We start from the raw sequence: 21,778 nt of genomic DNA on the forward strand, positions 1-21,778 counted from the left end.
TTTGTCATTCAGGTGCAGGAGGCCAACAAGGTGGAGGCCACTCAGAACCTCACGGTGGCTGGCAGCCTCCGGGCTGTGGACATCCCAGGCCTCAAAGCTTCCACTCCTTACAGAGTGTCCATCTATGGGGTGATCCGGGGCCATAGGACACCTGTGCTCTCTACTGAGGCCTCCACAGGTACCTCCTTGTTCACTGTCATGCTCTTTTCCCAAGGTCCCTGTTCCTGTTCCCTCTCCAAGGAATGGCAGGCAACTGCTTCTCTCCATGGCTGAATCCTTTCCATGTGGCCTGTGGCTTCTGGCCATGCATGCTCAGAGCCCTCCATGTAGACTGTCTTCCTCCAGATGTCCTGGTCATGAGAAAGATGAACTATGCAGAGGTCGTCCTTTCCAGTCTCCACCTCCCCTCTCTCTGTCTCTGTCTCTGACTCTGCTTCTGTCCCTCTCAGTCTCTCTGTCTCTCTCTGTCTCTCTGTCTCTGTCTCTGTCTCTGTCTCTGTCTCTCTCTCTCTCTCTCTCTATCATAGTTTATTTACCTGGCCAAATGGCATTTCCTTGGAATGATGTTTTTTTGTTTCAGACATCAGCCTGAAGATTTAAATTCCCTCCTCCACTATTGACATATAACCAAAGCATACCTTTATGATACATGAATTCCAGTGGAACACAGTTTATTCACTTAAGAGTCTTTTGGCTCTTGAAATGATGATTTACAAGCTTCCCATCCCTCAGGGGTATCAGTCCTGTGAATTTTGCATTTAATACATGTTTCTTTTAATGCACTGAGAAGAAGAAATAGTTTTAGACCAAAAAGGAAACACACACACACACACACACACACACACACATACAGAAGCCTTTTGAGTGACAAATGTCCAGGCCATGAATACGAATGCACCTACACCTGTTTAGCTGTGTGAATCGAGAGTTGTCCTCTGGAGTGTTGGCTACTGGCTGGCAAACCCCCAACCTCAGCCCAGGGAGGAAGAATTATATTTTGCTCATCACTCTATTCTGGTGACAAGGCATTCTGTTCTTCCCAAGGAGCTGCTAAAGTGAGAGTCTTTCCCTTTTCCATTCCTGTGTTCCATTGCTTATCATTATGATAGGCCCCACTTGGCAAGCTCAGTAGATAAAGTGCTGCCTTGATTTGCATGATAATATATAATTATTTCACCAAATCTCTCACAGTAAACCAAAAGCACAGTTCAACAAGTTAGCCTCTGTCATTTCAGTACAAGTCTCACTGAGATGTTTCATTAAACACTGAGATGTTTCATTGCAGTAAGAGCAAGCTTAAAATGCCTAGAAATCGTAGCTGAGGCTGCCCTGAATGTGCCCTGGGCTTTTTGTTTTTTAATCTAATATCCATAAACCATCCCTTCCCCAAAAGGCAGAGCCATCACCCGCCACTTCTGATCTTTCCTGCAGATCTTGTGGCTTGGATGTCAATAGTATTTTTATGTGTGTGTTTTTCTTTTTAGTGATAGCAGCCTTGCTTCTGATGAGTTGATCAAGAGGAAGGCAGGCCCATACTTCATCTGATCCATGTCTCAACTCATCAGTTGGGATAGTCTCCAAGTTGTAGGGTCTTCTTTCCTAAAGAAATAGGACTAGATTTTAAGTCCTTTGCCAACCTGGCCTATGCATGTTTCATTCCTGTTGCTCAGAAAAGCACTGGCAGGACATCTCAAAGACAAAGTATTATTTCTTGGCTCAAAAGGTTTGTCTGAACTGCCTTGTCTTGGCTTACCTCCCTTGGTTGGCAATACAGTGCTAGCCTTCTTGGCCCACAGACACAAGAGGGACAAGCTATTCTAGTGAAATGTGAGAATGTGAGCTCTGATCTGAAGTATGGAAAAAATGATAACAATTACGTTGAGAAGATGGCCAGATCAGAAGCTGAAAGGTGCCACTTTGGGAGGACTATGGTGTCAGAATGATTTAGCTCTCATTTGAATAGATGGGTGCGCTCATTCAAAGCAAAGGATGTCTGAGGAAGCACCCAAGAAATCTCCATCTCCTAGAGACTGAAAGCTGTCAGCTCTCATATCTTTTGACCCACAACCAGTGAACCTGAGGCAGGGCTCAGAGAGTCAGGTACAGCTAGGACAAAGCAGCTCCGACTCAAGCCAGCCACCATGGCTTCTCTCTCAACGCAGCTTGCTAAGTCTGACCATGCATGGCAAGTGCAGAGCCAGGAAATCTAATTGCCATAGCTTCCTTTTTCAATGTTTCCCTTAACAAAACCCCTTTTCTCTCTCATTGGCACTGAATGGTAGCATTGCTTCATTTCATCCTAACCTTGAACTACCTCATCTTTCTCCCCAGAGATGGTCCTATTAACCACCTCAGTCATAAAACACAGACAAATTATTAATAAGAATTTGTTTCTTCTCTCCTACCCTTCCCGCTTCTTTTTCAGTCAAAGAGCCTGATATTGGAAACTTAAATGTTTCCGACGTAACTCCTGAGAGCTTCAATCTCTCCTGGACAGCTACTGATGAAATCTTCGAGACTTTTACCATTGAAATTATTGATTCCAATAGGTTGCTGCAGATGGTGGAATATAATATATCTGGTGCTGAACGAACTGCTCACATCTCAGGGCTCCCCCCTAGTACTGATTTCATTATCTACCTCTCTGGGCTTGCTCACAGCCTCCGGACCAAAACCATCAGTGCCACGGCCACCACAGGTACATGAGAATTCTCTCCTTTCTGACACTTCTTTCTCTCCACAGGCTTCTTTGCAGGCATAAGCTACTCCTTCTCCTTGCCCATTGGAGTATAAGCCAAGGAAATGATAGTTTCCTTAAGTCGTTCATGACAAGAGGCTGAAGGGCTATTTAACATAACTTTCTTCCAACAGCAGCCCAAATGGAGTATTTGAATAAAGCCTCCTGCCAGGGCTTATCACTGGGCAGAATATTTACTTCACAAAATGTACTTTGGTCTAGCTTCCCATTACAGAGTCTGGGAAAAGAATTCTCCCTTTTGGTTACTGAAAAGCTAAAATGACAGTTGTTCTTAGCTTGGAAAGGTTTTGTCACCAAAGAGATCTTGAAGGTTCTATTTTTGTGTAATCCTCGTATCTTTGTCTTCCTAAAGTCTTGAGTATCCTCATTCTAGGATATTCTAATGACTGAAGGAAATCATTGAGAGCATTTAATTTTGTTTCAAACTGAGAAGATGAAGAGAAAGAACAAGGGTAACTCACCAGATGAAGGCACAAGGTAGCTACCCTCAACTTTAACACTACCTCTAGCTGGTGTCTGTCCTTGGAATAGTGAACGCTACATGGCTAAAAGAGAATAGTCCTATTCACACAAGGATTTTGGTTTATACAGTGGCAAAGTACTCTCACTTGAAATCTGTGCTGTCTGTGGTATTTATACATGATTTCTGCCATCCAACTGAAGTCCCAAATGAACTTAGGAAAGAGTGAGTTGACAAGTCAAAATAGCACTTACACACAGTGTCTTAACAGATACACTAACATCACAAACTGAACAACATACATCTCTAGAAGAAAACCAAATATTTTCCTTCAAGATTCTCAGTTCCTTAGGAACCTAATAAAAAGATCAACACTCTAGCATCAACATTGTCACTGAAGTCACCATGGCTGAGGGAGAGTCTACCTTCCTTCTGCAAGTTGAGACTGCAAGTTGTATTCAAGGTGGTTCCTAGAATGAAGGGAGCCAGCAATATCTGGTTCCCAGCTCAGCCAGAAACTGAGGGGAGAAAATTAGTCAGTTTCGTTTTCAACAAAGGACAAGTTCTTTTCCAGGAAGGTAGAGTCTAAAGCACTACAGAGTTAGTGTTATGTGTTGTGATTATTGAAGTGCAATGGTGATGTCACTTGAAATGCTTTCATACGTTTTCTTCTTGCATTAGTCACTGAACCTCTCCTTAGTCAATTCACTGTCTCCCATGTGACCTGGGGCAATGTGACTATCTCGTGATAAGCTCAGAAGCCCGACTTGAAGAGCTTTCTTGTAGAAGCTAGTCATTTCTGCAGTGTCTCCATCTCATGGAAAGTTCAGGAACCTGACTTTGATAGCTCTCTTATAGAAGACAGTCATTCTGATCAACCCCAGGAGACTTTGGGGCAAGCCGAAGCTCCATCATCACCAACCTCAACAAAGCCTCTTCCAATTACATTGCCTACCTTCACAGGTTAATTGGCAGGGGGTGTGCTCAGACCCTGATGGTCCAAGCACCCACAAGTGTCTCTTCTAATGGACTCCACTCTCCACTGAACTTCTCTGAATAGGCATCTAAAAATCTACCACTACCCACTTTCCATCCTTCTAGCTCTTGAATTTGATAGAGCCAACAACATCAGACTTTTAAAGCTTTCACTCACCCCAAATTAAGGAACTTCAGTGTCTGACATCTTTTTCTCCCCTAAACATCCACTTCCCTCTGGATTACTCTGTTTGTTTAAGAGTTAACATGACTTGCTTGGTTTGAATTTCTAAACCATCCCCTTTCCTCTGATCTGGAATAATCTTTTCCAGTACCAACCATTATCATCTCTCTGTGGTCTTTCTAATCAAAGTTTTCCTGGGTCACATTCAAAGAAATGTTTGCATGCCAAATGGTTTGTAGTCTCCTTTCTACTAGGATTTTTTAAATAATGGTGACCCCAGCATGCTGAGCCCAGACCTCAAATCACTGCCCAAGAGCCACATGGGAAATCCTAGTGGTCACATCTTGTTCTTATTTTTTTTTCATTAGTCTGGGTTTCCTATAGACAGACAGCTAGTCCCTTTTTCACATTTACTCCAGCAAACATGTGTTGTCACCCACTGATTGCTGTTCCAAAGGGTCAGCATGTGCCTTCCATACATTGTTTTGTGAAAATCTGGATGCATGTGGTGGATATTCAGAACATTAAACTTTTGAACATGTCTATCTTTCCTGGAAGTTGGCAACATATCAAGAAATTGTTTCAAAGGGTTAGGAGTGAGGAAAGAAAAATGACCCTTGCTTTCATGGACCTCTCAAGCAGAGCCTAACTAGCATCTTCTTTCTGAGTTTTTTCCCCCAGCATCTCATCATTGCAGCTTGTTTGTATATTCTGTGAGTTGATAGAAAGGAAGGTAAAACTAATCAAGAACCTAAGTCTTACTCTGCCCAGTAAATATGTCAATACTGCTTTCCTTTGGTTGCATGAGAGAGGACAATCCCAGCATGTATACTTAATCAACAGACTGATTTCACACTTAATTATAGCAAAAGGACCAAATTCCATTTGGAATCTTTATTGAACATGTTATAACTGAACATTGCAACAGCATTAACTTCGCAAACAAATTGACAATACTGCTTCTCAATCAGATTCTTTAGTCTGAAAGATTATAGAGCAGCACAATAGTGCAGTTAAAGTTTGTCCAAATGAACCCTTTCTTTTCTCTAGATAGTAGAGCTAAAACAAACCACTTCCAAAATCCTTCAGAAAACTCTTTCTTCTTGACCTTAAATTCTATTACTAATATCTTAATCAGCCAGAAGAATGGCTTCTGTCTAAAGTACAATCTAGATTGAGCTCATTTTTGTATCAGTATTTTGTTCATTGTTTTCCAGTACTGGGGCTTGACTTCAGAGCCTGGGTGCTGTCTCTTTGTTCAGGATAGCATTCTACTACTTAAGCCTCAGTTCCACTTCTGGCTTTTTGCTGGTTAATTGGAAAGAAGAGTTTCATGAACTTTCTTGGACAGGCTGGATTCAACTCAGGATTCTCAGCTCTAAGCCTCCTGAGTAACTAAGACTATAGGTGTGAGTCACCAGCACCCAGCACTATTTTTATTATTTGAAAGATGAGCATTTAGGAAGCCAGCCCCATGTATATCTAGGTTAAAACTAGCCACATCAGCCCCTTCCATAAAATGAATTCCTCTCATCATTAACTGCCTATATTGTCAGGGACAAGAGAAAGATAACATCAGTGGAATCACCAATCTTTCCCAGTTATCTAACAAATAAATCCCTTAATCTGAAAATTCAGTGCTTAGCTTCAAGCTTTCCTTTAGCTTTTGCACCTACCAAGAATTTTGAAGTGGAAACCATCTCTGCCTTAAAAGACGAGGATAAGATATAGATTTTCCTATGATGCATATATGTCTACAAGGCCCTTGGTTCAATCCCTTGCCATAAGGAAACCAAACAAATAATAACAAAAAAAATAAATGCCTTCAAGGAGGAAAGAATCTAGACTCTGTTTAGGATTGGAGATGTGGCTAAAGAGGCAGAGTACTTGCCTAGCAAGCTCAAGGCCCGAGGTTCAAACCCCAATACAAGAAAAGGGAAGAGGAAAGGACATGTAAAAAAAGGAGACATGATAGGGTTGGGCATGTAGCTGGGTAGCAGAATGCTTGCCTAGCATTCAGGAATACTCAGGTTAGGTCCCCAGTATTGCAAATAATAAATAAACCCAAATAAAAATAGTAGAGTTATACAGTTACAACTTCCCTGGTATTTGCAAGAGACAATTAGATATATATTTTATGTAAGATTAAAAAGTGGCTCTTTTTTTCTGTCAAATTATCAAATGTGGATTAACTTAGGTAGGATAGCAGTAAGAACTTGGGAGGGGCAGGAGAAGTCAGTGTGAAATGAGCCTCATTGACCTAGGAGAGAAGGTTATAAATCTAATCCCATTAGGCCCTTGTTTCTAGCCTCCTGCAGGACTTCTCACTGAATAGAGAAGAAAAAAAAAGGGCCCAAAGTACTGCTTCTCAGGAATTCTAGATCCAGTTACAGTATTATCTCTACTACTCCTTGATATGAAAAGACTGCATCTTAAAAGCAGCAGCTTAAAAAAAAAAAGGGGGGGGCTGAGAATGTGGCTTAGTGGTTTAGTGCTTGCCTAGCATACATGAAACCCTGGGTTCAATTCCTCAGTACCACATAAATAGAAAAAGCCAAAAGTGGTATTGTGGCTCAAGTGGTAGAAAGCTAGCCTTAAGCAAAAGCAGCTCAGGGACAGTGCCCAGGACCTGAGTTCAAGCCCTGGAACTGGCAAAAAAAAGAAAAAGTACAAACAAAAAGGACTGTGGGGGGAGGGGGAGGGGATTCTTGACAACTAATTAGCCTGAAAGCAGGATGCTTTGAAGGACAAAAAGACACTTAATCTAAATAAAACCAGCCACAGAATTTAAGAACCCTTGTTTCACAGACCAATAGGACTACTTGCCCAGTATATGGAATTTCATCGTTACCTTTGATAGAGTTGATGATTCTTTGGAAATTTTTACATGAAAAAAAATGCCTCAAAAATAAACTTCACTGTTTCACAATAAACACAGGAAACGTAAGCTGCTGCAACATTTAAGTGTCTGCTTAGGGGTGAGAGCATTCATTTGCTATTCATTCCTTTAAAACATTTTCCTTCATATCCCATGGATTTGAACCTAAGCATTAGTGCAAGGTCACTTATCTCTTTGAAAATTCCTATTTAGCTGCAATGGGAATGAATGTTCTGAACTAGAGGCTGCTAAGGAGCCTTGGCCAAGGAATTCCCATCCTTTCCCTCTTATAACACAGAAACATGTTCAGCACTAGTGAGGTGGGACTTACTGAGCCCTCTCCACCCAACCTGCCTATGCCTCAGGACTCAGCACCACTTACTAATTAGATGTTGGCTGGGGATGTGGAAAGAATATAAAACTTGAGAATTGAAGACACTGTTGGACACCAGCTTAGCCATCCAAACAGATATGTCATCTTGGATAGCTCGTGTTTTTTTGTTTTTTGTTTCTATTTCCTTAGATATCATAGAGGTTGGGGCTAGGTAGTAATGCCACTCTTTTCAACATCACTGTGACAATTAAATAAGAAAGCAAACATGACACCTCCTCTGCAGCTAAGTACTGAGCAAAATATAGCTGATCCAAGCTCCCTCTTTGGGAATCCCAGTATGTGACAAAACCCCTTGGCATCCAAGGAATAAGAGTGATTGGCACACCGCTATTAGGTAAATGAGTGAACAAAGAAATAATAACAGAACTTTCTTACGGTCTAGAGATATCTTTATTTTCTACATTTATCCAGAAAAATAAATAGCAAAAGAACTGGCAAATCTTAGAATTCTTTCCTAAGCTGTAAACACAAATTGTTAATCTGTCTAGATAAAAATAACTGTTCTGCCTCCTCTTAGCCTAGGAAGATGTGTCACTAATTGGCCTAATTGACCCAATTCAGAATATGAACTAGAAGTGGAATAGAAACATGTGAAGTATACAAAAGCAAAACAAAAACAGATTTGCTTCAAGGAAAAAAGTAGGCATGAGGCCCAAACGCAACACAAAACAAGACATCCTATTTCTAAATAAGAGACTTTAGAATCAGGCCAAGTCAATTGACTTTGTTGAAATTAAGTTTGGTCACATGGAAGTGGAAATAATACCTACTTCCTCATCATTTTAAGGGAATTATTCTGTCACCTGAAAAGTTCATCCTTAAGATTCGTTTTCCCAGCATGTAACATAATGGGATGATTGACTGGTTATCTATGAGTGTTCTTGCAGTGTACACTGTCCAGGCAGAATCACTGCTGCTAACCTGAGTTCTTTTCACCCCCTCCCTTCTTTCAGAGGCCTTGCCCCTTCTGGAAAACCTAACCATTTCCGACATTAATCCCTACGGGTTTACAGTTTCCTGGATGGCATCGGAGAATGCCTTTGACAGCTTTCTAGTAACCATGGTGGACTCTGGGCAGCTGCTGGACCCCCAGGAATTCATACTTTCAGGAACCCAGAGGAAGCTGGAGCTTAGAGGCCTTATAACTGGCATTGGCTATGAGGTTATGGTCTCTGGCTTCACCCAGGGGCACCAAACCAAGCCCTTGAGGGCTGAGATTGTTACAGGTATTTCAATTCAAGTGAACCATTCTTTCCTCCTGTAGTCCCTCCCTTCCATGTGGTCTGTCTACAGTAGCATCATGATTTTAACATCATTGTCCATCTTCCCCACTTATGCTGTGGATAGGAGGTGTTCTTCCTTGCGCTCTCCATACTTGTGTGTCTAATGAGAAACTCCCTTTTCCCATCCCAGAAGCAAGAAAGTGGAATGTTTTCTGTTGGTGTCCCAAATTCCTTAGCCTACATCTCAGCCATAGTCCTTGTATGCCTGCTCCCTTCCCCTTCCCCTTTGTCTTCATCCTGGCTGGTCCCCCAGCTACATTTCAACTTTCTGAAAAGAAATATGCAAATGAGTATATTTTGTGAATGTCTTCATCTTTAACTCTATACCACGATCTTCACAAACTTACTCATTGGTCTTGTCATTGGAAAGCCACACTGCAACTAATTAAATTGTCAAACACTAGTATCAGAGAGATGCTTTGACACAGATGAAACCCATCTTTTTCTCAAAACTAAGAGTTCCTAGAGAAAAGCAACATGAGCCTTTGTTTCCCCAAGTCTTCCTAAAGACTACTAGCTCCTTAGATGATTGCTTAGTGAAGAAAGAAGTTCCATGATCAAACAAGTTTAGGAACAGAATCCTTAACTACAAGACTTTTCAGATCATCCTCCTGATATTTCCCAAACTTCTCTGACAAGGAACCCCCTTTAAGAAAGAATATCCAAAAAGCATAGTTACTTTGGGTACACTTTGGGAAATTCCGTTTCAAATTTACCTTATCTAAGTGCTTATCTAGTGGTAAGAATAGCAAGGAAAGAAAACCAAACAAGAAAGGCAAAAATAGGAACCTTCTTTAGTCTATCAGCTCAGAGAACAAAGCAAAAAGACCACAACATTTTGCAAAGCCGTTTTTCTTGGGCTCAAGAAAAATATAATCAGCAGAGTCCTCACAGGCAGCTCTACAGATCATTAACGCTGGTTTATTTGTCTTTTCCAAAAGGAAAGAAATAAGCCTTGTAGTAGATGGGCACTCAGCCACTGGAAGACAGAGAGCAAATGTAAACAAGTTACTGGCTTTGAACTTGTTTAATAATGCATGGGAGGGGTCGAGGCTGAATCCAGATGTGGATTTCTAGATCGATTTTAGACAAAGCTCACAGTTGCAAGCATATGGTTGGTTTGTGTTGAGTGTGTCTACTCTGTCCTTTCCCCGTCCTGGCTCTACCATTCTCGTTAATGTCAAATGATTTTGTTTTCACTATCTCAGGACACCTCTGCCTTTGAAAGCCAGGCATCACTGCCTACTGATACCCCACCACCAGAAAGAAGAATATACCCACTGCTATAATGATCTTTTTCCTCCTTCTTCCATCATTTTTTTCTCCCTCTAGAAGCAGAACCGGAAGTTGACAACCTTCTAGTTTCAGATGCTACCCCAGACGGTTTCCGTCTGTCTTGGACAGCTGATGAAGGAATATTCGACAGTTTTGTACTCAAAATCAGGGATACAAAAAAGCAGTCTGAACCACTGGAAATAACCCTCCCTTCCCCTGAACGTACCAGGGATGTGACAGGGCTCAGAGAGGCCACTGAATACGAAATCGAACTCTATGGAATAAGCAAAGGAAGGCAATCCCAACCAGTCAGTGCCATAGCAACAACAGGTACTGTAAACAAACAGGAGGGAACAGAGAAAAGCCATGACTTGGGGCACTTTCTCCTACAGGGTTGGGCAAATACAAGAGCTTTGGACACAGACAAGCTGGCATTCAGACTGGCTCCTTCAATTACAGGCTGTGTTATCTTCCCCCAACTTCCCCCGCCCCCGACAATGCGCCTAAGTCTCTATGCAAAGAGTGCCATTTACCTAATAGGGTTGGAAGGATTCAGTGAGATAACTCATGTAAAATCCTCTGCAGAGAGGCTGGCTTGTGGCAAGAACTCAGTACAAGGTGAACTAGTCCTGTTGCCTTTCACAGCATTCTCCTCTTAGCAATGGCCACACTTTGAAATCCCAAGGAGAACTCTTCCTTCTGCCTATCAGTATATAAGGTATTATCCAGCAATACTATTTGCAGTTTCTTGCTTTTGGGTGCAATGCTCCAGTTGCACTAGGTAGGGACAAGGGAGAAATAACACTTCCACTTCTAAGTTTATTTATAACATGTTGCATGTGAATCATAGAAACTAATCATCAAGGAAGATGGAAGGAGATGGCAAGGCTAACAGATCATCTTCACAAACCTCACTACTTTTAACAACGCCGAAAGACATCTAGAGGAAGAAAAGCAATCCCTCTCCATGTAAACTGTGGCAAGGAGGGAAAAGAAATGTTCAGCAACAGGACTCCTCAGAGTAATAATGCTAATACTTACACGGCTAAGACTTTCTTTACAAGGCAAAGGAAAGCCCTCAAACAGGTGGAGTGAATTCTGTCAGGGCACTGAGAGACAACATTGTCTAGAGACAACTTTTTCAAAGAAAGCAGAGAAAAGAATCACAAAATCACAGGATAAGCAATAGGGATGTAAGCAGTTATTAGCTCAGAAAAGTGAGGTGATTTTCGTAAGATCACATAGCAAGATCTGGAGTAGAATCAAATAATTAGTTTATTCCAAGCATATAGGATGACAGATAACCAAGGAAAATACATTCTCGCCATCTCCAACAGGCATGAAAGATTGACATTCACTAGAACTTGCTCCTTTTTATATAAAGCCAGTTTTACTTTTAATGTCAAATTTCAGACCTAACAAGCATCAGGAATCTACCCATAAAAACCATAACCAGGATTTGTAGGCAGAGAGTAAATGCTTGAACTCAACAAGAGAGAAAGCCCTACTCTTCATGTACAGGGACAGACACCCTGCCCCAGATGGAAATGTGGGTCCCAGTCCCCCCTTCCTTCCCATGGCAGCCAGTGAAGTGGCTTTGGATGGGAGCAAGAGCCTAATTCTGACCTTGCTTTATAAACATGGCTCTTCCAAGTTTACTTCTGACTTTGTTTTGCTGCTCTTTTTTTGTTTGTTTGTTTTGGAAGTCTTGCAGTTTTAAAACAAAAAGAAAAATGAATAATCATAAATTGCCTTTTGTTTTCATTAAGAACAAAAGAAAAGAAGAGCATATTCTTGGGGAAGAATCTCCCTCAGATCTCTCTGCCTGAAGGTCTTGGAGTTCACAGTAAAAGTGGAGGAGGGGGTGGGGGAAGGTCTGTGCCCCTGGGTATGCCCAACAGAGCAGATATAAATTTCCATTTTGTTTGTTCAGCCTCTCCTCTGAACTCTCACCCCACCTCCCACCACTGTGAACCCTCCTCTGTGAAGTCCTGTCCCTTTCCTCCTGATAAGGAGCTGTTGTGACTCCTCCTTGCCTACAGACATCAGACATCTCTCCATGGGGCATCAGCTGCCCATCCTGAGTGTGTGGACTTGCAGAAAAAGCAATGCACCCCAGTGCTTAGCCAGTGGTCGGTCTCCAGGGACATTCTTGGAGTGTAATCATGGCTTCCCATCATGTGACCTCCAGCGGGTTTCTTTACTCTCTAAGCCTCGATTGCCTCACCTTGGAAAGTAGAACTTATCTCAGGATCAGACACAGAGTTTAATGAAGATCATGAATGTTGAGTGTTAACACAATTATAGTTGTATTAACACTGTAACATAGTAACAATATTAATTTGTATCATGTTCAATGGTTTAATGTTTTTGTTTGGGGTGGGACTTAGGATGGAAGTCAGAATCCATACATTTTGCTAGGCAGGTACTCTACCACTTGAGCCAGGTCTTCAGCTTTTTAGATAGGACCGCATTCCCTTCATCCAGGCTGGACTCAGACCATGATCTATTTTTGCTTCTCAGGGAGCTGAGATTACAGGTGTGTACCACCACATCCACCTCATTAAATTTTATTTTTAATGGGCCAGTTAATAGTTAGAAAAGGTACACATTAGAGTCTATTCAACTGTGTTCCTCTACCTGCTGGCTCTATTTAGAAGCAACCAATATTCCAATATCGCCACTTTCTTGTCCTCCCAGGCAAATGCCTCATGGAACCTCCATGACACAAACGATCAAAATATAGCTACATTCAGGAAATCCTCAGCCCATTTCACAGATATGAAAACTGAGACCTTAACTGGGCACTGGTGGCTCATGCCAATAATCCTAGCTCCTCAGGTAACAGATCTGAGGACCACAATTCAAAGCCAGCCCTGGCAGGCAAGTCCATGAGACTCTTAGCTCCAATTAACCACCAGACAACCAGAAGTGGTGCCGTGGCTCAAAGTATTAAGATACTAGCCTTGAGCAAAAGAGCTCAGAGACAGTACCCAACCCTGGAATTCAAACCTCTCAACCTACCAAAAAACAAACAAGTCTTAGGAGCTAAAGCATTTGTAGGTAGTCCAGTATGGAATTTTAACTTTTGTCAATTGTCACACTTGCTGAACCTTTGAGGAAGCCAATATTTTTATGCAGAGAGCAGGCAGAAGAAGCCCTTCCCAGCTTTCTTGAGAGCTTTTAAAAACTGCAGATGTTTCTCTAATGGACTGTTTTTCCCTAAAGGGTAAACTGAATACCCTTGGAAAAAGAGACAGGAAGTATTTCCTGCATCTCCCCAACTGGTAGACATCAGTTACTGATCCTACAGCCATCTGCTGTAGGGCTAGAGAGCTGTTAGCTATATTCATGAAGGAGATGAATTAATAAGGGATTTCAACACCCAGGAACTGATCATGCCCACTGTCCCAGAATGCCACCACTATTGTGCTATTCCTTCAAGTTATGCATGGCTATCTTCCTACCTCAACCATACCTATAATCTGAAAGTTGCAACAGATGAGACCATTATTAAGACAAAGCAGATATTGCTGTTATTTTATAATGAGAAAACTGGGGTCTAGAGAAGAAAATTTTGATTCTAAGATACAGCTTCCTAAAATAACCCATACCAACCAGTGAGATTTTCAGGGCAAAGACAGAACCAGACAAGCAGTGGGAGATTTTCCATGCCTGAGTCTCACCTAGGTCTTCTTTCAACTGGATTCATCTAGATCCTTCCAGAGGAATAACCTGAACATCCAGGTAGCTCACAAGAAAAAAAAGGTCACATGGCAATTAAAACAGAGACAATAACATTTATTGGATGCTTACTGCATATCAGATTCTGTGTTAGGATTTTATATGTATTGTCTCTGCTAATCCTTGGGACATTCCTGTGGGTGAATGCCTTTCCACACTGGACAGACAGATAGAGCACTGAAACTCACAGAACTGAAGAGACTTGCCCCAGGTAGTCCAGCCTCCTGGTGGTATTTGGACAATCAAGACCTTACTGGTTCTTAAGACCTTGTGGTTTCTGAAATGTTCTACAGACAGTACAAAAACCAGGCAGTCACAGAGCCTAGGAGTGGTTCCCAGCTCACAGAAGAAAGTTGTAGGAAGCAAGAAATGACAAAGTTAGTGTGTTGGGGTTTTTTTGGATGAGATCAAAAAGAAAAGAAAATCAAATGGGTAGGAAAAATAATCTCTCCCTAAATTTCTGTGGGTTTTCAAACTTAATGATCAACGTGGGCTGGAGAGGGGAAAGGATGAGGAAGTAAGGTCCCTTGAGCCTGAAAATTATTTCATGGTCATCTAGTGTAGGCAGAAACCTATGCCAAAAATCACAAAGAAGAGCCAAAGGAAAATGTGTTAATGGAGGAAGGCCTAAGGAGCAGAAACTCCGTGGACCTTGGTTTCCCAGCAGATAGACCCCCATATCCACTGGGTGTTTGGCCTGTTATTGCCCTCTTGGCTGCCGATCTCCTTCCATTTCTAACAGCAGGCGTGTCAAGGTCATCTTCCTAGGGAATATTATTTCCAGGATCCTGGGCTGTGCTGGGTTTGGGATCCAGAAAGATCCCATTTATAAAGAATTGTAGCTAGAGAATGGGGAGGTACTCTAGTCCTTTGTCCGGCATCTATAACTTACTCTGTTTTCCATATGGAGATTAAGCATTATAAAGTACAAAGAACTATACACTCATACTGTCTTAGCTTTGAGCAATAAAAGGAACTAGGAAACAAAGATTTGAAAAGTACTAGAAATAAAAAAGGGAAACATATTCTAATCTGTGAAGCTGTTCTCCCTCACCTTGTTGAATGCCTGCTCAGGTGCTACACTTTCCTCGAGTGAAGCCGAAGGATGAATGATGGTGCATAGTCAGTGAAAGATGGTTAATATCACAACCTGACCACTGATCACAGACTCTCCATCCTAAAGGCTTGGCAGTGACATCAGCTCTAAACATTATGTTGTCCTGGATAAATAAACAAACAAAAAATCCAAGGAAAAAAAAAACATTGATGGAAAAGATAGAAAACATTTTTGGATTTTTCTGCTTTCTGCTTGACAGCCATGGGCCCTCCAAAGGAAATCACGTTCGCAGACATCACTGAAAATTCAGCCACAGTCAGCTGGACGGCACCCACTGCCAAGGTGGAAAACTTCCGGATCACCTATGTACCCGTGACAGGAGGTAGGGGATTCAAAGAGCGCTGAGGCAGGAGGGATGTGGAGGTTTGGGGTGGCATATGAACCTCCCATTACCCTAAATGCACAGACATTGAAAACTACTTGCTACAAAATTGAAATGACAATCTACAGAGTTTATTCATTAAGTATTGTAAAATCTTTTGGGGTGAGGGGTAGAAAGAACTGTGTTGAAAAGGATCATTGTATTAAGATCCTTTCTGGCCTTGAACTCTAAAATTCTATGAGAAATAGGTCCCTGGTATTGCATAACACAATGATGACAGATTTTTATATACACTGAACTTTTTATTCCTGAGCACATTCATCTGAAAAAAAATGGTCTTGGGTATGAGTGAGATTTTGCCCATAGTGCCAAATAGCCATCTTTACCATAGAGAGTTGTGAGTTCTAATTCAGAACACAGGGGATAAAGAGGATGAAGTAGAGTAAAAAAATCTGTCAAAAGTCCTCCTGTCATGTAGCAAGCTCACAGTAAGTGGAGAGCATGGCTGGTGACAAGAATGCCGTAACAGGATTGTGATCACCTGGTATTTGAGCTGTTTGTTCATTGAAATTCACAGAAATAAGTATTAGAGCTCAAATTTGACTATATCCATCCTTTCTGAATTCCTGCTAACAAGGGAATCTATATCATCCTAACTCAAGTCAATGGATTGAATAGAGCTTTCCATATACTTTGTAGGGGTAAAAAAAAAAAAAATCAAAAACAGTTTATACACCATGCCAGCTCTCTACTGAGTGGAAACTTACCATTTTGGGTGGTTGTGACTTCATGTCTTTTTCTTTCCTGGATTGGTTTTTGGCATCTGCACCAACGGAAAAAGCATTATACACAAAGTTAAGGCCTTTTTCCCCTTAAGCCAAAGGGTGGGAGAAAGTGAGAGGAAGTCAAGAAAATGGTATTGCATAAAGATACAAATCTGTTGCCAAACTTTGTCCACCGCTCGTGGGGCCGCAGTGAATAGATGTCCATGAGTTGGCCATTCCTAGTCTCGCTCCTGTTCTACCTCAGGTGACCCCTCCATTGTGACAGTGGATGGAAGCAAAACTGAGACGCGGCTGGTGAAGCTCACGCCAGGGATGGAGTACCACGTCAGTGTCATCGCCATGAAGGGCTTCGAGGAAAGCGACCCAGTCTCAGGGTCACTCACCACAGGTGTGTTGGCCTTTGCTTCTGGTTTTCCTGCGTTCACTTTTATAAGATCCTTATTCCTCATCTCCAGTGTTATGTCTTATGACTCACCAGCTGGTGAGGAAAAGGGTTATTTATGAAACCCTAGAATCAGAGTGCCAAGAAGTTAATTTGTGTGTCCACTCTGATCGCTTCTGAGCTGGGTAACCTTTGGAGCATCCTTAGACATCTCAGGCCTCCACTTCCAGGAATATTCTGGAAGAAATAGCCCATGTTTGGGAACCATACTGACTTCAGTTGAAATCCTAATTATACCACTGGCTAGCTCCGTGTACCTGTCAGTTAATTTCTCTGGGCTCCATTTCCTCTGGAAAATGGGCAGAATCCTGCTTCCCTCACAGGGTTGGGTGAGGATCTCTCTATGTGTAACTGTGCAAGTTCTCCCACCTCCGTCCTTCCCCCATCTACTTATCAATAGTTGTCAGGACTCTTAGAACAAGTGCTTCATGAGGAAATGTGATGGAAATGTTTAGATTAATAGCCACTAGTAGCTAGTGTCTATTTGACAGTCCCTGCGTTCCAGACACTGCTGAACACTTTACAGGAATTCCCACAGAGGTTTCCATCCCCAGCTCACAGAGAAGACACCTGAGACATGGGGAAATTATAAGGCCATATAATCAGTAAAATGTTGGGACCAAGTTTGAACCTAGGTCACGCTGACTGAAAGCCCTGCATTCTTCTAAAATAAAAGAGCCTTTTCCGATTAAAAGACCGATTTGTACAGTTTGCTCTAAATGACTGGAGGGATAATGAATTACATTGAGGAAGAATGAGGTGGAAAATTTCTTTCAGACAGCTCTGTCTCTATAAACAATTTATCCTTTGAGATAGGAACAATTATCCAGTCCAGCCCACTAAGAAATCCAAAGAATGGGCCTCATAGGAAATTTCAAAAATATCCTAATGTCTGAAAAAAGGTTGTTAATATACAATTGCAACATCCCATCTGAAACCAGAGTCCCATCCACCCTATTCCGTGGGCCTCTGTTTTTCCAAAGAAATGTTTTCCCTCATGACTCCCTATAGTAGATCCACAAAAGCTGGGTGTGTTTCTTTCTGAGGCCCCACTGTTATCGGAAGTTAATGGAGATTCTGTGCATGCACAATGAAATGAGAAGAGACTAAGAGGGGTTGATGTGGGATCTCAAATTTTCTCTGCACACCCTTATTCTCTAGCCACTTCTTTTAAGTTCTTGAGGCCTAGGTGTTCATCTGTTAAATGAGCTGAAGACAATGGCCCACATCACTCTGGGCGGTCATGAGGTAGCAGAGTAGCAAGTTAGAGAGCAGGCAGGAAACAATCACATTCAGGTTGGCTTCCAAGGAAGAGATTCTGGGGAGAAATAAATAGTTAAAAAAAAAGGCCAAAACTGAGAGTGTGGCTTCGGTGGTAGAGTTCTTGCCTAACAAGTGTGAAGACCTGAGTTCAAACTCCAACACCGCTAAAAACAAAACAAAAGAGCCAGGGATGGATATCTTCTGAATATCCTTTCTCGGTACAAGTCACTTAAGCACAATAGCATCTATTTGAGATAGAGTCCCTCTACATGGCCAGGCTTGCCTCAGTTTCCCAAGCACCAGGATTAGAGAATGATGAATATTCATAGAAATACTGATAACAACTGCAATTCCTCTAGCATGTTTTATATGCCTCATCTACTCAGGCCTTACATTAGGAGGAAGGAAGGAAATAAGGAAAGAAAGGAGTTGTGGGGTAGGGAAATTACCTTCCCATGTGCACAGAGACACAGTCCAAGTTGCCACAGTAGAATCAGAGACCAGTGGCCTCCAAAACCTGGTTCCACATTGCCTGTCATTCTCCTAACCAGAAACATTACCCAGCACCCAGAAAACTTTACACAGCTTAGAGCAGGTCTTCCCTTTCTGTGTCAGTTCCTCCCCTGGGTAAAGGGATATAAGCTCTGATGCTGGTGCTTGTCTGGTGCTCAGCACCTTCCCGCCCATACTACAACATGGAAACCATGTCAGTCAGAATGATTTTATCCCCAGTGAACAAGTGAGAAAATACCCAGCCAACAAGGAAAGGAATCATGACTCAAAGCCAGGTCAGCCTGGCTTCAGGCTCACGCACCATGTTCCTGGCACTGACCTAACAGTAGGAATCAGAGCAGCTCATCTTGTAGGGGGCAGCTCATCTTGAGTCTGAGGTCCTCCCCATCATGACCAGCTCTTTCCCATCACCTTTCTTTGCAGCTCTGGATGGCCCATCTGGCCTGGTAACAGCCAACATCACTGACTCGGAAGCCTTGGCCATGTGGCAGCCAGCCATTGCTACCGTGGACAGCTATGTCATCTCCTACACAGGGGAAAGAGGTAAGGTCTTGTTCAAGACTCTCCTCTCCTGACACGTGTCTTACTGCAGACTCTTCCCATTCTCCTGTCCTGTGCCACATTTGGTAGGTGGGGAAGGCCAGGATTGTCTGTGTAGCTCTCAGTGCAGCCTTCTTAAGACAGTCTAATAGTACATCTCCAGCCTCCACATAATTTCCTAGCCCATCCCTCCACTCCTGCTATCTTCCTACCAATTAGTACAAGACTCCAGATAGTACCTTTTATCTTTTACAAAGAAGAGGTCCAGAATCCTAGGGTTCCTGAGCTTTCAGAAGACACCGAAGAGAGTAGTTGAAGCAAATATGATTGTGTTTCTGCAAGCATGTGTGTTAATTTACAGTAAAGAATTGGTTATAATAACAGTCAACATGGCCAGCTGAAAATAAAAGCCAAATGCAAATAAGACAGAGGGGAAAGAGAGTCTCTTTCAATAAGCCCATATGGTTCAGTATTGCTTTGCTTTCAGTGACAATATGAGACAGAATCATAACCCATGCCTGGGGACTCTAAAAATTTTAATTCCACCCTGGCAACAACCTGAGGAAGTCCCTTGTGAGCACAGAACAAAGGCAGGGGCAGGAATTTGTGTTTACTCATTTTATTCTTTAATTCTGATTCCTTGTGAGCAGACTCTTCTGAGAAAGGGAAGACGATGTTGCTTCATCTAAAATAAACCAGGGTGCTATTGATGTGATTCAAGGAAATCATGGATTCAGGGCTAACAAAGAGGAGCAGAATGGGAGTGGGGTTCCTGGATGATGAGTTGAGGCAATCAAGTTATCCTAGTTCACCAATGTCTTTCCAGCTGTAGGACTGAACATTTCACACCTGGGAACTCCATGCCTAAGTGATAAGGTTCCCGATGATTAGGAAATAAACACAGTGGCCAATTGTGTGACTCAGGGGTCTGAGGGGTTAAGTGGCTTCTCAACCATCAAGGCTTTGTGATTCTTGATTTGACAATATTTGGTAGCACAAAAAGATGTGTGAGTGGAGGAACAGAAGAGAGAGAATGCCATGGGGATAAATTCAACTTGGATAACCCAAAGCTCCAGAACTCCCCCCTAGCTCAATCCAGTGTTTCAGCAATGCAATGCTGCAACCAATATACCATGTGGAAAATAGCCCCTGAACTCCAGCTCCTTTCCTTCTGATCTGGTCTCCATATCATCTAGCCCCTCTCCTATGAGAAGAGAGGTGGGATGATCATGTCAGAACTCAAACTAGACTCTCAGCAGGTCACAGAAAGATTCTGGGGTAGAAGAAGGAATGTACACTGTTATTACCCCTGCCGATGGCTCACAGACCGAGAAGTAACCACCTGGTTATGTGTTTTTCGTGTTCAGTGCCAGAAATCACGCGCACGGTGTCCGGGAACACAGTAGAGTATGCTCTGGCTGATCTTGAGCCTGCCACAGAATATACACTGAGAATCTTTGCAGAAAAAGGGCCCCAGAAGAGCCTCACCATCACTACCAAGTTCACCACAGGTACAGAATTACCAAGAACAGAAGCTCTGGCTTATGGGATGCTTACCCACAGCCTACATCTTAAACACCAAGCCCTTACAAGCTCTTCCTTAAGTCAGCCTCATGTCATGTGATGAAGTAGACAGAGGTTCAATCCACCAGTGCCTATTCTGTAGATACCTGAGATACACACCATTTCCTTTTGAACTGAAATGACCTCATTCTCCCAGTGAATGAAGAAAAGATTTTTGAAAGGAAAGTTTATAAGTAGAAAAACAGTCACAACTGGCCTTAAACTCAGCATTTAATGATCCATGTTCCAGGCAAAGAAATATATTTAAAGAGAGGTTTTTCAGGCAAGCTTTCCTAGATGTCCATATGCATTGAAAATATTTTTTTGTCAGTCATGGGACTTGAACTTGGGGCCTGGGTACTGTCCCTAAGCTCTTTTGCTCAAGGCTAATACCTTGAGCTACAATACCACTTCTGGTTTTCTGGTGGTTAATTGGAGATAAGAGTCTCACAGACTTTCCTGCCTGTGCTGGCATGAATCCTCAGATCTCAGCCTGAGTAGCTAGGATTACAGGTGTGAGCCACCAGCTCCTGGCCTTTTTTTTTTTAATGAACATCCACCAGCAGGGAAATGGAGAATTGTCCTCTTTGCCTGGTGAGGGTCAATATGATATCAGCTACCATTTGTCCTCTTACTTAGAAACAAGGGGATCAGTAATGATGTGTACAGCTGTATCTTTCTCCAAGTTGAACCAAAGCCAACCAGAACCTTGTTGAGCTCACAGAGACCTGACTCTTAGAATGAGCTGTGGCTTAGACTATTTGTCTTTGGAGTCCTGGGCATCAACCTCTTCATCTGCAAGTGAGAAGTTTCTTGCCCAGGATCACATCGGTTCGTCCTCTTGATATTCTGTGCCTTAGACTTGCTGCCTTGCTTAACATTAATCATCTCCTCCAGACCTGGATTCTCCAAGAGACTTGACTGCTACCGACATTCAGTCAGAAACTGCCCTCCTCACCTGGCGACCTCCTCGGGCATCGGTCACTGGTTACCTCCTAGTCTACGAATCCGTGGATGGTACCATCAAGGTAGCTTCACGTGTGAAATAATTCCCCACATGTACTCTTAAAAGTGAGGGAGAATTAGCTGATGCTATTTCTCTACTCCAGTACATTTAAGGAGCTTTAAAAAAACTTACTAGGGCCAGGACCTTCTGAGTCATACTCTCCAGCCTCTCTCATTTTAACCAGACCCTAGTTTTGAGAGTCAGCCAAGATCCAGAGCCACCACTAATAAGCCTTGACATTTTAGGAGCTAGATTCTTAGCCACTGAATATTTTCT

The 21,778-nt window shown here is 42.4% G+C and overlaps 1 protein-coding gene across 1 annotated transcript in view; it reads left to right on the forward strand.

Annotated features, from left to right (window-relative positions):
• Tnc (tenascin C) overlaps nucleotides 1-21,778 on the forward strand; it is a 111,283-nt gene that overhangs the window by 22,301 nt on the left and 67,204 nt on the right. Inside the window, exons 12-19 of the mRNA XM_013030110.1 lie at nucleotides 13-178; nucleotides 2,426-2,698; nucleotides 10,265-10,537; nucleotides 15,268-15,390; nucleotides 16,420-16,563; nucleotides 18,817-18,936; nucleotides 20,301-20,444; nucleotides 21,394-21,524. Coding sequence (XP_012885564.1) covers nucleotides 13-178; nucleotides 2,426-2,698; nucleotides 10,265-10,537; nucleotides 15,268-15,390; nucleotides 16,420-16,563; nucleotides 18,817-18,936; nucleotides 20,301-20,444; nucleotides 21,394-21,524 — 1,374 coding nt within the window. The remainder of the gene's footprint in view (nucleotides 1-12; nucleotides 179-2,425; nucleotides 2,699-10,264; nucleotides 10,538-15,267; nucleotides 15,391-16,419; nucleotides 16,564-18,816; nucleotides 18,937-20,300; nucleotides 20,445-21,393; nucleotides 21,525-21,778) is intronic.

This window comes from Dipodomys ordii, unplaced genomic scaffold (assembly GCF_000151885.1).
Source record: "Dipodomys ordii isolate 6190 unplaced genomic scaffold, Dord_2.0 Scaffold127, whole genome shotgun sequence".
NCBI lineage: Eukaryota > Metazoa > Chordata > Mammalia > Rodentia > Heteromyidae > Dipodomys > Dipodomys ordii.